A 15,758-nucleotide genomic window follows, 5' to 3' on the forward strand; every position below is an offset into this window, starting at 1 on the left:
ATGATATTTTCACTCTTGGGAAGGGAAAATTCCAACGGATACCATTGGTGCCGAAGGAGAGCATCCAGTGGAGCCGAAAGTAGTCCCGCAAGAGACCCTCAAAATTAGGTTCTTTTTCTGTCCTTTTTCCTTTTTACTTTTCACTTTTTAACTTTTTCCTTTTATCTATTCTTCGCTTCTTCGTTTTGCATTCCTACCAGATCTGGGACTCGAGCATCTAGCCATATCCGCTGGTCGCACCCGTGGAACGGGCGTACTCGGGCCGGCCACGATAGATTTTTTATGCTTTTTTTTCTCCCAATCCCATTTCAACCAATGGTTTCGGCTAATTACGGCCCACCTTGTGTGTGTGTGTGTGGGTGCATATAGTTACATGATGATAATAAGCATGTAGTAGTACCTAGGTAGGGATGCGCACCATGCTACCCTCTCACGCAGAACGTTTCTCGGGTTGCCGTTTGTGGGGAATCCCCCACCAGCCGAAGGTTTGAGCTAAGCAGCGCTGCGACTGCGAGACCCTGACGACGAGGGCTCCTTACATAACCCTCCTCCTGCGCGCTGTGGAGAAAATTCTTTCCCTTCGCGTCTTGTCTCCTTTTAAGAGGTGCGCTGCCCCCACAGTTATTTTACTTTCTTGTAATACGGTGATACAGTGATACAGTAATACTGCCTGCAAATAAAGGGGGCATAGGCATCATGGCCGAACAAAAGATTGACGCAGTTGTGTGAGTTCCCTCTGCGTTTGTTCCTGTTTTGGATGGCGCTTGCAGTGAACGAGTGGACGGACCGGTGGACTAATTAGATCTGGATATAAAGGCTTCCCCAAAAACCCATTGCCCATACCCTCGATGAAAAGAAAGGCTTTGGTGTTGAGGATAATAACAAATTGGCTGTCCGTGACTCCGCTTCTGATCCGGAGAACATCTTGACCCCAGATGGAGAGGAGCCGACCGATCTCGAGAAAGCTACCCTGCAGCATGTTGCTGAGAATCTTCCCTTGTCGGCATGGCTGGTTGCCATAGTTGAGCTCTCGGAGCGCTTCACGTACTATGGAATGAACGGCCTGTTTCAGAATTACATACAGCGGCCTCTTGATGGCAGTCTGGGTCGAGGAGCTCTTGGTATGATTGATTGACATGCTTTTTTCCTCCTCCATACATATGTCTTGTCTGGAAAAAAAAAAAAAAAACGCGATGAAAGAGTTGTCATTGACGTTTTTATTTTATTTTACCTCTAGGCCTGGGTCACCAGGGTGCAACTGGTCTAACCACCTTTTTCCAATTCTGGTGCTACGGTAAGTGACCCTACGATCTGCTTAGGTGATTGATGGTGATCATTTGTATGCTGAGGGGATCCGTGTGTTGTGTGTTTAGTAACTCCTATCTTTGGTGCTATCGTTGCGGATCAATACCTGGGGAAATATATGGCCATCTTCTGGTTCTGCATAGTATATATCATCGGTCTCCTCATCCTGCTTCTGACATCGCTCCCGCCTTCACTTGCACATGGTGCTGGCCTGGGCGGCTGTGTCACTGCGATAATCATCATCGGCATCGGCACTGGTGGCATCAAATCGAACGTGGCCCCCTTAATCGCGGACCAATACAAGCGCAAGAAGATGGCCGTCAAGACCACCAAAAAGGGTCAGCGTGTCATCATTGATCCCGCCCTGACCATCCAACGGATCTACATGATTTTCTACGCTTGCATCAACATCGGCTCGCTCTCCCTTCTGGCCACTCCGTACATGGAAAGAGATGTTGGCTTCTGGTCCGCATTTCTTCTCACACTCTGTGTCTTCCTTGTTGGAACCTCTGTCCTGATCCTCGGACGTAAATTCTACGTCGTCCGCCCGCCAACTGGATCGGTCATCACCGATGCGTTCAGGGCTATGTGGGTCATGGTTAAGAACCGGAACATGGACGCGCCCAAAAACTCCTTCCAGTTGGAGCATGGTGGCGGTCAGACGTTCCCTTGGAACGACCACTTTATCGACGAACTCAAGCGCGCCCTCGTTGCTTGCCGGGTGTTCACATTCTATCCCATCTACTGGGTTGTGTATGGTCAATTCTCTGGCAACTTTGTTACACAAGGTACGTAATGATACTCAGAACGGACGGGATAGAGAGGAGAAAGAAGAAGATGAAGAAGAAGAAGAAGAAGAAGAAAAAAAATCTAACAACCAACTTGTGCAGCTGGCCAAATGGAAGGACATGGCATTCCAAATGATCTCATGCAAAACTTCGACGCGATTTCCATCATCGTCCTCATCCCGATCCTTGACCGCCTCGTATACCCCATTCTGCAGCGGCTACATATCCCATTCCGCCCCATCAGCCGCATCACCCTCGGCTTCATCGTCGGCTCATTGGCAATGATGTACGCCGCCATCGTCCAGCACCTCATCTACTCCGCAGGTCCATGCTACGAGCACCCGCACTGCGATCTGTCTATCGTCGACGGCGTCGCGCGCGGCAACCGCGTACACATCGGCATCCAGACGCCAGCATACGTCTTCATCGGCATCTCCGAGATCTTCGCCAGCGTCTCCGGCCTCGAGTACGCGTACACCAAGGCGCCGCCCTCCATGAAGAGCTTCGTGCAGTCGATGTACCTGCTGACCAACGCGTTTGGCTCCGCGCTCGGCGAGGCCCTGCTCCCGGCCGTGTACGACCCCGCCATCTTGTGGATGTTTGTGGGCCTGAGCTGCGCGTCGTTCAGTGCCGGTATCATTTTCTGGCTCACGTTCCACAAGCTGAATGACCGCGAGGACGCGATGAATGCGCTGGACCTGGTGGGCTTGGAGGTAGAGACGGGTGAGAAGGCCGGAGCGACTGTGGCTGTCAGGGAAAACGAGCACGCATGATTTGATTTTTCTCTTCTTCTTTTTTCTCTTTTAGGTAGTTATATATATTTTTCTCTTGCAGCCCTGGAAGGTACCTCTTTTTATGAGTTTTTCGTGTATGTATACATTTACGCCTAGCTTACTACGCAGTGTTTATCGCACAATAATATGTATGCACATCCCCCTCTCCGTTCGTATCAATTATCCCAAGGATTTTTGAGATGCGGAGACGCGATGATGCGAGATTTCATTTACATATTTCTCAGACACCATTAGTGTCTGTGGATGGGTGGATGGATTGGATGGATGGATGGAATGACCTCACAACCCCTCCTGCTTCATCTTGGCCGAAGCTAATCCGCTCAAGTACCATACTTGGCCATTCCCAGCCCTCGGTAGAAGACGGGGGAAGGACATTCGGAAGTGGTTGGTTGGTTGGTTGGTTGGTCGCCTGGTTGGTTGGTTGCCTGGTTGCTTGCTACTATTGTTTATTATTGTTGGTTGTTGTTGCTGGTGGCTCCAGAGGGTCCAGGTGGTCCAAGGGGGTGTTGCATTTTTTCTGAGTAGTAGTAGTAGTAGTAGTAGTAGTAGTTGTTGTTGTTGTTCTTGTTGTTGTTGTTGTTGTTGTTTTGGGCATTGGGTCTGGAGCCTGCGATCCGTGGTTCGCGTGCCCCCTCGGGAGGAGGATTAATTCTCATCATCATCGTATCATCATCATTATCAGCTTGTCGTCACGACTGTTGTTTTTATTACGTTATTGCTATATTGTCACTCTTCTTGGTTTTATATTATGTATTGTTGTTATTGCCATTATCATCATCATCATCATCATCATCATCATCGTTGTTGTTGTTAGTAAATTTATCTCTCGCAATTTTTATTTTATTTTGGTTTTTATCTACTCACTTTTCGCACCCGCGGTGTGCACGGGAACCTCGGGAAAACAGAAATTCTATGAATAAGGGGGTTTGTATCAAACCTCTCGCCCAGGGTCGAAAGGCTCCTTGAACCACGCCATACACCACCCCCTTTACCGGCCTTTCCTGTTGCAGGTTAAAAGTGCACACTCGTGGATCGTGATCCGGGATGCCCCCGTCAGCCCCCACAGCCCCACAGCGGCGGAAGACTGATCACCATGGATCACCCGCTTGTTTATTTAGCTTGAAGCTGGATGGAGAATGGGAAGCGCATGGATAATCAAATGCTGGACAACGGCCCAGTGCCCAACATGGCAGCAGTTCCAGCAATGCGGAACGAAATGACTGCTTGTGTTGATAGTAAATGGTCAGCTGGCAGCGGATGAGGAGAGGATCATTAGAGGACGGGCTTGTTTTCTTTTTTTTTCCTTTTTGCTTTTTCTTTTTTTCAACTAGTTAGATCACATAAGGTTGGTGGTACGGCTGGGGGGACGTTTAGCCGCAGCCACCCATCGCCGTGGCTTGGGACAGTTTGTTAGATTTTGGATGGGAGGAGGACATGAAAGGACGATTTACAGGAAAAACACCTCAGTTTGTCCCCGGGCCCAGCAGCACTGTGATGGGAAGGAGTTGAAGTTCAACGTTTTGTTTGTTTTTTAGCTGTTTCAATCGACTTTTGTGATTGAACGTTATTCCCCCCCCCCCCCGAGTGTTCGTAGGTCCTGAAGTCTATTTTGGATCCGCTCGATCTGGAGTGGCGAGGACGGCTCCATCCATCCATTCCTTTCCCGCTGTCTCTTCGCAGCATTTGCCCTGTAGCTAGCAGCCATGGACAGAAGGAAAGGGGGAAACCTACTGCGTCCCCAGTGGGTGCTGGTGGGGATGTGTTGCTGTTGCCCTTCACGACCACACCATGTCCGCGATACAAAGGAGGAAGTGGGTTTCAGACCCGGTGAATGGCAGAGGGCGTGTATGGGCTGTGTGTCCATGTAGTCCCTCTCCATCCTCGTCCTCGTCCTCATCTTCATCTTCATATCTTGCTGTGTCGCTCCTTTAATCATTGCCATCCGGATCGTTCATCATCTTCTTTGCTCCTTGGGCAATTGAACTATCCACACATTCGCTCAACGCTTACTTTTTCACTTCGTGCATCTGCCGTAGGAGCCATCTGCAGCATTTGCACAATCATGGGGCAGCATCATGAGGCCTGCCGATCCGACAAGCAGGACGAAAAACAGGAATCTGCATGCAGGGAGCATGGCAAAATGACACATCCACCCATACAGTGCCAGCTACCATGCGCAGGGAAACGGGACCGGGACCATGACCATAACCATCCTGCCGCCAGCCACCGTCGGGGTTTATTTATAAAACAGCTCCCCTGCTGCCGTTCGCTGGCCTGGTGCTTTGTAGCACTGCTGTGGTTCACTGCTTTAAGCTCTGTATCTGCCGCCCCTGGATGTCGTCCGTCAGTAAATGTGCTGCCCTTCAAGGACGACGTTGACGACTATAACAAAATCGACTGCGTTTCTGTTTTGAGAAGTACGGTTTGGGCAACCAGCACGACAACTATTACTCTTCTTTTTCCTTCTGCTTCTTCTTCTGCTTCTGCTTCTTCTTTTTCTGCCGCTACTTCCACTCCCGCGGCCGATTATCCTGTCATTTCGCAGACATCTGAGAGTACAACCCCGCGCCCCTACGAAGGCTCGTGTCGGGTTCGTCCCACTCGGCCCACTCACAAACCTCCCAGCCCTAGTTCGCCAATTCCCAGTTTGCCCAGCGTATATCCAACCAGGCCGAGCCCCCCCAGTCCCAGCCCATCACATAACATGTCGAGTCCTGACGGCTATAAGTCTATTGTGTACTACGTCAATTGGGTATGTTGATTCATTGTTTTGAAACTGTTGATTAGTTTGCTCTTATATTAAAGATGACGTCGGTTTTGTGTTGCGGAATCCCTGTAACCGTTTAGGACAGGGATTTTAAACTTCAAAGCATGTTTTGTTTTTAGCAGGCTATATGTCAAGAATTATTATACCCTCAAAACAACAGCACCCACTTTGCTATCTTTTGATATCCCTTTGTTGACTGGCCGTTTTGTTCTGCGTTATATTTATTTCCATTTCTTTGGCTTATTGGCTGTTAGCTAATTCCATGGTACAGGCCATCTACGCCCGTAATTACAACCCACAGGATCTGCCAGTGAAAAAGCTGACCCATGTTCTGTATGCGTTCGCGAATGTTCGCGCAGAAAGTGGAGAAGTGTACGTTGTCTTCATCATGATTGCCCGTTTTCCTTTCCCATTTTGTTTCCTTGAAAAGCTACATTTTACCTAACATTGGATCCCGCCTCACTCTTTGTTCCATTTTAGTTTTCTGACCGATACCTGGGCGGATACCGACAAGCATTTTCCAACTGATTCGTGGAGTGAGACTGGAAACAATGTCTACGGTTGTGTTAAGCAGCTTTTCCTGCTCAAAAAGCAGAATAGACACCTGAAGGTCCTGCTTTCCATTGGTGGATGGACATATTCTCCCCATTTTGGTGCTGCCGTGAGCACACCAGCCGCCAGAACTAAATTTGCTGAATCTGCCACGCAGTTGCTGCTTAACTTGGGATTTGATGGTATGTGATATCACTGCCTATAGGAGACCGCGAAGGAAAGTCCATGTGGATCTCGGGTGTGCGGTGACTAAATTATCTGACTTCTTTGTGACCGACAGGACTTGACGTTGACTGGGAATATCCCAAAGGTATGTAATTACGTTTCCATGTTTTGTGTAAATTGGGCTGCATTCGCTAATACCATTATCACCAGATGATGAGGAAGCAAAAAACCTTGTCGAGCTCCTTAAAACAACCAGAGAGGTATGATACATTTTTATCTCTCAATGAACCCAGATCTTCAATTTGCCAAGCTGATCTCCTTTCCATCAGGTGCTCGATCGTGCAGGTGGCAAAGATCGCAGATTCCTTCTAACTGTAGCTTGCCCGGCAGGTATGCATAGATTGCCCCACTGTTTGCATATTGCTCACTTCAAGGTACTGACGTATATGGTCCAGGTCGCCAAAATTTCGAGAAGCTCCGCCTCGCGGAAATGACCCCCTATCTAGACTTCTATAATTTAATGGCATACGACTACTCCGGAAGCTGGGATACGATAGCAGGCCATCAATCAAATATTGAGCCCTCAAAATCCAATCCAAAGTCAACTCCTTTCTCCACCAAGGAAGCTGTGGATTATTACCTTGGCGTCGGCAATGTGCCACCCTCCAAACTTATTTTGGGCATGCCATTATATGGGCGCACTTTCGCCGACACTGACGGCCCCGGAACTCCCTTCCATGGAGATGGTGGCCAGGGCAGCTTTGAGAAAGGGATTTGGGATTACAAATCCCTGCCCAAGGTGGGAGCCGTGGAGTACATAGATAGCCTTGAAAAAGGTGGTTGCGGTGCATCATGGAGCTATGATTCATCCTCTCGCACAATGATTTCGTATGACAATGTGGCGATGGTGGAGGAGAAGACAAAATATATTATTCAAAAGGGCCTTGGTGGTGGTATGTGGTGGGAGTCGAGTGGTGACAGAGACCCCCGCAATGGAGACAAAGCCAATGGCAGTCTTATTGGCACCTTTGTTGAAGGGGTTGGGGGAAAGTTGGAGACGTCGGAGAATGCGCTGAGCTATCCGGAGAGTAAGTATGACAACCTGAGGGCCGGGTTTCCCAATGGTACGACACAACACTAGGAAACTTATAGGATGGCCCCATTGCGGTATCTATCTGTTTATAGTGCATATCTGGAGGAATACGCCACGAACTTGTTTTGTATTTCCCACGGCACGCCCCCATGTTTCGCAGGTGTATGTATAGCTTTCTTTTCTGCCTCTACTCCCTATATTTTCACCACGATTTTACGAAATGTCATGACGCCGCGTTCTTTGCCCACTTTGCTTTGTCCATAATGATAAGTTAGGGAGAAGACAATACCCGCAGCATACACAAATATTAGACAATGAAACAAACGTTCATCAACCATCAACATGCTTCACATTTATCGATCTGCACTTCGCACTACGTATCTGTTGGGCTTAAGTGAGAAAGTTAAAAAATAGTTTATATACTGAGGCAAAAAAAAAAAAAAAAAGAAAAAAAAAAAAAAAAAAAGGGAGCTCGATTACACCAGCACCATGCTAGCTAGTAACTTACAGAATATAAGGGCGACGAATTCAATCCAAGCTAACCCTCCAACAAACCCCCACCCCCACAGACCTGCCATTGATCGGGTATAATTAATGGTGGTCCGACAATGCTGAGGGTGACTAAGCACGTAAATATGTCCCCATCTGTCAAGAGACTGTGCCTATGTTGTAAGGATCTTTTTTGGACCTTCGGCGATTCGAGCCTGTGGCATGCTCGCACCCTGCGGCGCAGAATTTGCAACTATCACGGGGCCTCGTAACAGGCTGGGCCACTGGGGCAATCGAGCTCGATTTACACCGGCTTGATGCTGGTATAAGAAGGGGATGAAGCAAGAACTAATTCGGATAAAATTCCCCCCAACGAGGGAGAAAAAGAAAAAAAAGAAAAAAGAAACAAAAGGTGAACTAAAATATGGAAGTCATCTGATTTCATTTAACGCTCTAAAGTACAAGCGCGGGTAGTAAAATATATAGATATTTTTTTTTTTTTTTTTTTTAAGAAAAAAAAAAAAAAAATACATGTACTTTGCCCCTTTTGTCTCGTACCGAAGCAGATGAACCGAAAATCAAACCGACAAACCGACCAACCAACCAACCTCCACCCCGCTCCGCCTATCGACTTTTTTATTTGGATTCGTCAAAGACGTAGGTGAGATGGCACTTCCCGCAGTACTGGCGGTTTTGCATGGCAGCCATGAAAACACCGGCACCGCACTACATTCATCGAATATTAGTTTATGATTACTCCGTGACACTGGACCGGAGAGGGACGGCCAGAGTAGCGCCCACGCAGGATGGGCATATATACATATATGTATATTCTGATACACAAAACATCAAACATAGAACATACCTCGGGAGTAGGGCACTCGCGGCGCAGCCGCTCGATCTTCCCATCGCCATCGACCTTGTAGTACTTGAGGACGGCGAGCTTGGTCTTCTTACGCTTGTGCTTGATCTTCTTCGGGGTCGTGTAGACCTTCTTCTTGCGCTTCTTGGCGCCGCCGCGGAGGCGCAGGACGAGGTGCAGGGTCGACTCCTTCTGGATGTTGTAGTCGGAGAGGGTGCGGCCGTCCTCGAGCTGTTTGCCAGCGAAGATCAGGCGTTGCTGGTCTGGGGGAATGCCTTCTTTGTCTGCGGGGGAGAGGTGTTAGAAGAAGCTGACGAAGAAAGTAGGTGATAAAGTGGGGCTGTTGCGGTTTTGACCTTACCCTGAATTTTACTCTTGACATTGTCGATGGTGTCGGAAGACTCTACCTCAAGGGTGATGGTCTTGCCCGTAAGGGTCTTTACGAAGATCTGCATTTTTAACGGAGGCCTGTGGTGGGAGGGGTGGTTAATTGTGAGCTCTGGTATGTTACGACATTCTATACGTTGATTTGGGGGGGTTATGTGTGGGTTTAGAAACCAGCAGTAAGGAGGGTAGTGAGAAAGGTTCGTTTCCACATACCTCGACAAATTGTCTTCCTCAACCTTCGTGTGCAAATCGCTGCTGAATGGTGATGATGGTTCTAGAGAGAATTGTTCAAGGAAATTTGTCGAAGCGAGGGCTCTGTGGATCACGTGAATGTTACCTTGACTCACTAATTATGCACGTGATTAATCGCCACAGGGCTGAGATGCACTAAACCCGATGCGATGTTGCCGGGCCAACGGCCTTTTGTTTTGGAGCTGCAATGCTTCCGCGATGCTGCCCCACGCCGACGGAGCATTTCAATTCCCATTGTCAGTCTCCAACGTTTCAATCCGCTATTTCCTATCCTTACATGATATCATCATTGCCTATACTACTACTCTTTATGCTACTCCCCAGAACTCCCTAAGTCTGCTCTCTATCTTAACCTAGTACCTCTCACTCTGTACCTCTCGCTCCCATTTTTCATTGAGCTTCATTTGCATATACTCGTTGCAGCCCATCCCAGAGATCGATTTTTGATCCCATCCTGATCTAGAGCTGGCCGGTGAGGATACTCGGTATATTTTATTGTTATTGATAATTGTACCCTAGCATTGTCGACCGCCGCAGCTTAAATGTCTTGAATTGTCACAGGTCATGGTTCTTCAAAACTCTTTCCCCCTCCTCTCCGTCTGTATGCTGTTGTGTTGAGAGATTGAATCCCAAAGCTTGTGGGCCCACTGATCACTCTAAATTTATCAGGCGGCGCAGATATTTCCGAAATTGCAAGCCGGAAATTGTAAGTATAACTTGAGCGGTACGAAAAAAGTCGTATTCAAGGTACTTCATATTTTCGCATGGAAATCGGGATTTCGAGCTCTTCTACTTTTCCTGTCGCAGACACAGATATGCACGGATATCAGTCGCATCGCAGAGGTGCAAGTCTCGACACCAGTGTGTTGGGACAGTGTCATTTTGCATCTATACCACCACGGCTGGTAATGAGTTCTAGCTTGCCACAGTTTTTAGATATCGCCAATCAGCAAAACGGGGTCCCGGCAGCCCAAAGACCATGCACTCCAAAGGAGCAGACTGGATCAGGTGAGCCCCCTCGGGAGTACTGTAATATAAGCACGGCAGGCTAACAGCAACAAGAATCACTTCCATTAACGCCGGCAACAACACCGTTCCGGAGATCGAAAGATTTTTTCCTGAATTCCAAAAGCGCCCAATTGTCACCAATAAGGAGACGAGCGAGGAGAATTGTGAATAAAGATGGATCCTCGTCCATGCAACGAACAAGGTCACTGCAAGGTGTCGTTGGAAGCAATTTCACCCAACCGAAAGCATATGACCCCTCTCAGACAAACTCTGCATCCTTCAATGCCTTCGATAGCTTCACCACCCCGTTACCTGATATTGGAGATGACGTGTTCTCCGATTTCACTTTCCATCATTATGATGATCCAAAAAGTTCCCCAGTGTCCTTTGACCTATCTCCTTTCCCTGCCCAATCACCCATAAACTCGCAGCCCGAGCCCACGGGTGAAACGCAATGTGCAGAAGCTGGCAACAGCCTCGCTCAGCCAAGCATTCCGATTACCCCAGCCATTCCTCTCATTCCCGCATATCATCAAACTGCTGACCCAAGTCCATATTCATCGCCACAGAAGGCACCGTTATCACCACGGAACATTTCAATTGCTGATCTGAATTTGGACGACAACATCAATGCTTCAATTGAGGAGACTGGCATCACACTTGACGACATTGCTGCATTCATTGAGGGTCCAGATCCTGTCGACAAAAAGTGGGTGTGTACCTATGGAGGGTGCAACAAAAGATTTGGAAGAAAAGAGAACATCAAGTCGCACGTTCAGACCCATCTTGGAGATAGGCAGTTCAAATGCAATCACTGCAACAAATGCTTCGTCCGCGGCCACGACCTAAAACGACACGCTAAAATCCATACGGGAATTAAGCCCTACCCATGCGAATGCGGTAATAGCTTTGCCCGTCAAGATGCCCTGACAAGACATAAACAACGAGGAATGTGTAGTGGTGCATTTAAAGGAGCTGTACGGAAAGTAGTAAAACGCGGAAGGCCACGAAAGCACAGGCCAGAGCAAGAAGAACGGCAAGAGAAAGCTATTAAGTCGCGCATTGGAGCAAATATAAAGTCCTATGCGAGCTCGGTTTCGGAATCATCCTGCCTTTCGCTAGCTTCTCCTCCGAGTGAAAGCAACGATTCGGGCAGCGTACGTGAATCAAGCGTTGGTGGTGACATGCAATACCTACACAGTGACGGGTTCGGCTTGCCTCCCGGTGTCTTCTCTTTCACACCCCCTGCATCTCCGGGATTCAGTACTGGAAATGTCGCATCTCCTACCAGAAGCTTGCGCTCAATGACACCTACAATGGACCGAAATTTCCTCTCCCTCTCACCGACAAAAAGACCTCTTGACGATATTCCTGAAGAAATCCCTGATATTCCCCTTCTTCTGGGTTCCCCAACCCCAGTCAAAAAGGAATCTCAAATCTCTTCCTCTCAATTTTTGCTTCCGTCACCCGCAGAGCCTACTTTCGCGGCTGCGCACGGCTCGGATTTTGACGTCTTCACTGGCAGCCAACATACAGCCCCTGCTTCTCTATCCACAATTTTGGATGAGAGCGAACTTGTTTCACTTGAAATTCCATCTGCGGTCGGGTGTCTTCCGGCCGAGCCGGGTGACCCTATTCAGTCCGGATATGGATCAGAACTTTTCCTCGCTGCTACGCCTGCCCAACGCGATAACGTCGCCGATCTTGGCCTCAGCTCTCAATTTTTCTCAGGGTCATTGTCGCAGTACTCGGACGATTTCTTTAGCAGTTTTTCTTCGGAAGTTGGTAATGATGTGTGATATGTTTTACGATATGGTAAGCAAAAATTGTTCTACCAGGCCGCCCAACCCATGTCATATTCGGAATACTGACCTAACACTCAACTTTTAGGTTTTCAGATGCACAAAACTTGTGACATTTTTTTCTGCTCGGCGGGAATGCATATTATGATAAATAATGACTGATTAATCCCCTCCTTTTCCACGTTTCTGGACGTTGGAATATGTAAGCTTGGTTTTATTCCATCTTTTGTTATGCTTGTTTCATTTTATACCTAGTTTCCTTATCTTCACTCCATATTTTTTGGCTTTTTTGGAGCCTCGCTCTCTTTTACTTTTTTTCCCGGATATTTCTTTTTCCTACTATTTCTTATGTATTCCCTCATATCTTTCCTGTCATGGGGCAAATGTATATTTGCTTTGCTTTGCGTTGATATCTTTCAGTTATTATAATTCTTGTAACAACACAGAAACTGGGGGTGCGCGAGCTCTTCAAATGCAACAATGAATTTGGTTCATTCTTGTTTTGACTTTTGAGAATTCATGGGATTTTGGACAGGAATGGATTTAATCAATCTTTCTGGCGAAAGTTCTTGTTGGCTTTACTAGTCCGTGATCGATTGGCATTGTTATTCGGTATTTTAATAATATTAGTATTTATTGGAACGAGCAGCTCCTGACGACGTGGATGCGAGAGAGTCTTGAGAAGAAGCGGAAACGACGTGATATCTACCGTATGGCGGTAAAAGCAAAACTCTCACTCATAATGGAATAAGCTGCTAGTAAATCTAAATCCATATTGACTAACTATATTCTCTAGCGCAGGAATACAATAAATATCTGTCCGGACCCACCCCGAAACCTCTTCATCGTAGAAGATAATTAATGACACCTAAAATATGTATATAAGGAAATGCCATAGAAATGAACTGAGTTCATTGGTAAAATATAATATATATATATATATATATTTTACCGTACAGAAATCAGCAACATTAAAAACGAAAGTGAAAAAGGTGGACGAAGCGAGAGACAACCTAAGCCTCACGCCAGTGAATTTCTAACGATAGTGGATGCTGTTCTGATGATTTGTAGATAGGGCTTTGGCCTCGACGTCGCGGGATGACGTCCGAGTAAAATACAGTTTGTTCGCCGAGGGATAGCAATTCGTCCATCGCCTGGGACAGTTTCACGTTAACAAATGAGTATTGGGATTTGATTATCCGATGTATCTATGGTGGGAAAAAGGGAAGGTAGAAAGAAATTGCTTACTGTAAATGCAGTTGGGTTGTCTACGTCTGCGCTGCAAATGAAGCCATCGTCATCGTCGAAGGCGCAGAGTCCTTTGCTTGATTTAAGGAAAAAGTCATCTATGGGGATCATGAGGTTAGGCATTTTAGAACCGCAGCAAAAAATTCGAAATGAGTGCACAAACTGTTAGGGCCTGGTACGGCTTGGAACGTCGCACATGTCCCGGAGACAAACCAGCCCCCACGACTGATAATACAACCGTGCTGTCTTCCCGAGTATTGTATCATTAGCTTCCCTTTACCGACAAACGGAGATCCTGTTGGAGGCGCTCCAGTTGGCTCCGGAAATGTCTTTGTAGGAGATGGCTCTCGACGCGACGTTTTCTTGGGCCTGTAGCGGATTCCATTCAGAGGGCAATTGGATGCGGCACCAACTGCATTCCATGTTAGCTGGAGGCATTAATTTTGTGAGCTTTGGTGTGCCGCTAGATAGACAAACCTGGACTTGCTGGAATGAATATTCCCAACTCTAATGGCCCTGCAACGTTGAAGTTGTAAGATATCTCACTGAGCATGCCATGTTGACACTTAATCCTAACGTCCTGACCATGGGCTTTTTTCAAGGCAGATTCTATCGCATCACGATAGTAAGTTTCCGTTTCTGATGGGACAATCCCAGCGGCGGAAAGAATCTACGATAGTGGGTATGAATCAGTCATGTCTCGTGCCTTTGAACTCATCTTGCACCCAAGAAATTAAAGCTTTTTCTTTCCCCTAGGCCACGTACCTCATGAGACGGCAACTTGAGGAATAAATCAACTGTCTTCTGAAAATACGTCACAACTTCCTGCTGGGGAACGTAATCCGGGTAGCAACGGGGCTCCAGAGTGCTGATGCATGTCCCATGTTTATTCCATTCATGTATCCATAGGTGCTCGTCATCGCCACGAATATTTTTCCAGCGAGCTCTCATCAAATCCAATAGCTCCATCTTGCCACTTTGTTCAATGATAGCGGATATATTCTGGTGGCGACGACTGTCATCGCAGAATTGGTCGAAGCTCCCATCGCAATGATCAGGCCTGGGAGGGGATCGCAAAATCTTAGAACCGACATCTCCTCATGCAGATGGGGTAGAGATGGGATGCTCACCATAGCCCATGGATTGTCCATCCATCCTCAGGTCCTCTGGGTGGATCAACGTCCCAAAGTTGCACCTGTAGAAGCTGTCCACCAGGATAATTGAAGCAACATGTATCCTGTGAATTGAACTCAACTTTGCAACTCAGCTGCGGATCCGGACAAGAATGGAATTCTGCCACTTCTGGCGTATGCCCCATGGGATGGTTATTCCAGAGCGGGATTTGGGAGGCTCCCAGTGATGTCACACGCAGGACTTTTTTTGGAGAGGGAAAGTTGGGCTTCAACCATCCGACGACTGCGTCAAATGCATTCCAGAGTTCGTCTTTCGCCATCATAAGGTTGGATGTGCCTCTTACACGCTAGATGTACGCAACGATTATGGGCGCTATCCTTGGGTCGTTGGAAGATATGTTGAGCTGGCTCTGTGCCTGGCCGACGGTGAGATTCTCCAAGTTGCTCAGGGACACCTGTAGCCGCATGACCGACAATAGGCAAGACCATTGGCGCCAGTTCAACAGCCAATCAGCAATTAACCACATGCCTAAATTATATAGCTGTACGCAGTAGCAATCGAGGTAGAAAGGGACGGTTTGAAACGCCAATAAATAAGAAGTCTCCGCGACAGGATGTAGCTCCTCTATATGTGGATGTGAACCTTGGAAAAATCTCCCGTCTTGAAATGCCCGAACTTATGACACCGCTTAGCTAACCCAGCTATGACACAAGCCGCCAAAATGCAGGGGATCGCTCCCTACCAATAGCTCACAGTTCAGGTCCTAACTACCTGGCTAACCCTAATCCATAACTCCTAACCAACCTCTAACTTAGTGTGGAGGGTGGTGAGCATATAGTAGTTAGTAATTTATTTACTATTTATTTGGCCCTAAATTGTGAGATTGAACAACAATGCGGGGCTTCTTGCTATTCATTCAAACTACTTTGAATGCTACTTACTATGTATGCAAAGCTGTGTATATTATTCCTTTGAAAATGCACTGTACAAGTAGTCATTTTAGCAGCGGTGTGGTGTAATTGTCAATCTCTGATCATGATATCATTTTGTTGGGCACTAGTTGCCCAGTCGGCCCGACACCGCACGTGATTACCCCTATATATAGTTAGCTA

General features: G+C 47.3%; 5 protein-coding genes across 5 annotated transcripts; 3 read left to right on the forward strand and 2 right to left on the reverse strand.

The window, feature by feature from the left end:
• Window positions 1–696: 696 nt before the first annotated feature.
• HCAG_06564 (hypothetical protein) lies at window positions 697–2,866 on the forward strand (the record flags this gene model as incomplete). The annotated part of the gene is made up of 5 exons (XM_001538909.1): window positions 697–725; window positions 817–1,121; window positions 1,238–1,294; window positions 1,374–2,093; window positions 2,196–2,866. 5 exons carry the CDS (start codon window positions 697–699, stop codon window positions 2,864–2,866), a joined length of 1,782 nt encoding a protein of 593 aa, XP_001538959.1.
• Window positions 2,867–5,027: 2,161 nt separating this feature from the next.
• HCAG_06565 (endochitinase 1 precursor) lies at window positions 5,028–7,512 on the forward strand (the record flags this gene model as incomplete). Its single annotated transcript, XM_001538910.1, has 7 exons — window positions 5,028–5,639; window positions 5,926–6,026; window positions 6,135–6,388; window positions 6,487–6,516; window positions 6,582–6,631; window positions 6,701–6,761; window positions 6,827–7,512. 7 exons carry the CDS (start codon window positions 5,028–5,030, stop codon window positions 7,510–7,512), a joined length of 1,794 nt encoding a protein of 597 aa, XP_001538960.1.
• A 1,077-nt stretch (window positions 7,513–8,589) lies between these two features.
• HCAG_06566 (ubiquitin-40S ribosomal protein S31 fusion protein) lies at window positions 8,590–9,270 on the reverse strand (the record flags this gene model as incomplete). The annotated part of the gene is made up of 3 exons (XM_001538911.1): window positions 8,590–8,679; window positions 8,819–9,099; window positions 9,177–9,270. 3 exons carry the CDS (start codon window positions 9,268–9,270, stop codon window positions 8,590–8,592), a joined length of 465 nt encoding a protein of 154 aa, XP_001538961.1.
• A 1,163-nt stretch (window positions 9,271–10,433) lies between these two features.
• Window positions 10,434–12,261, forward strand: HCAG_06567 (predicted protein; the record flags this gene model as incomplete). The annotated part of the gene is made up of 2 exons (XM_001538912.1): window positions 10,434–10,462; window positions 10,608–12,261. 2 exons carry the CDS (start codon window positions 10,434–10,436, stop codon window positions 12,259–12,261), a joined length of 1,683 nt encoding a protein of 560 aa, XP_001538962.1.
• A 1,016-nt stretch (window positions 12,262–13,277) lies between these two features.
• Window positions 13,278–14,965, reverse strand: HCAG_06568 (ribonuclease T2 precursor; the record flags this gene model as incomplete). Its single annotated transcript, XM_001538913.1, has 6 exons — window positions 13,278–13,418; window positions 13,513–13,610; window positions 13,793–13,924; window positions 13,990–14,182; window positions 14,278–14,572; window positions 14,643–14,965. 6 exons carry the CDS (start codon window positions 14,963–14,965, stop codon window positions 13,278–13,280), a joined length of 1,182 nt encoding a protein of 393 aa, XP_001538963.1.
• Window positions 14,966–15,758: the final 793 nt, after the last annotated feature.

Source organism: Histoplasma capsulatum, genomic scaffold (assembly GCF_000149585.1).
Source record: "Histoplasma capsulatum NAm1 scaffold_6 genomic scaffold, whole genome shotgun sequence".
NCBI lineage: Eukaryota > Fungi > Ascomycota > Eurotiomycetes > Onygenales > Ajellomycetaceae > Histoplasma > Histoplasma mississippiense.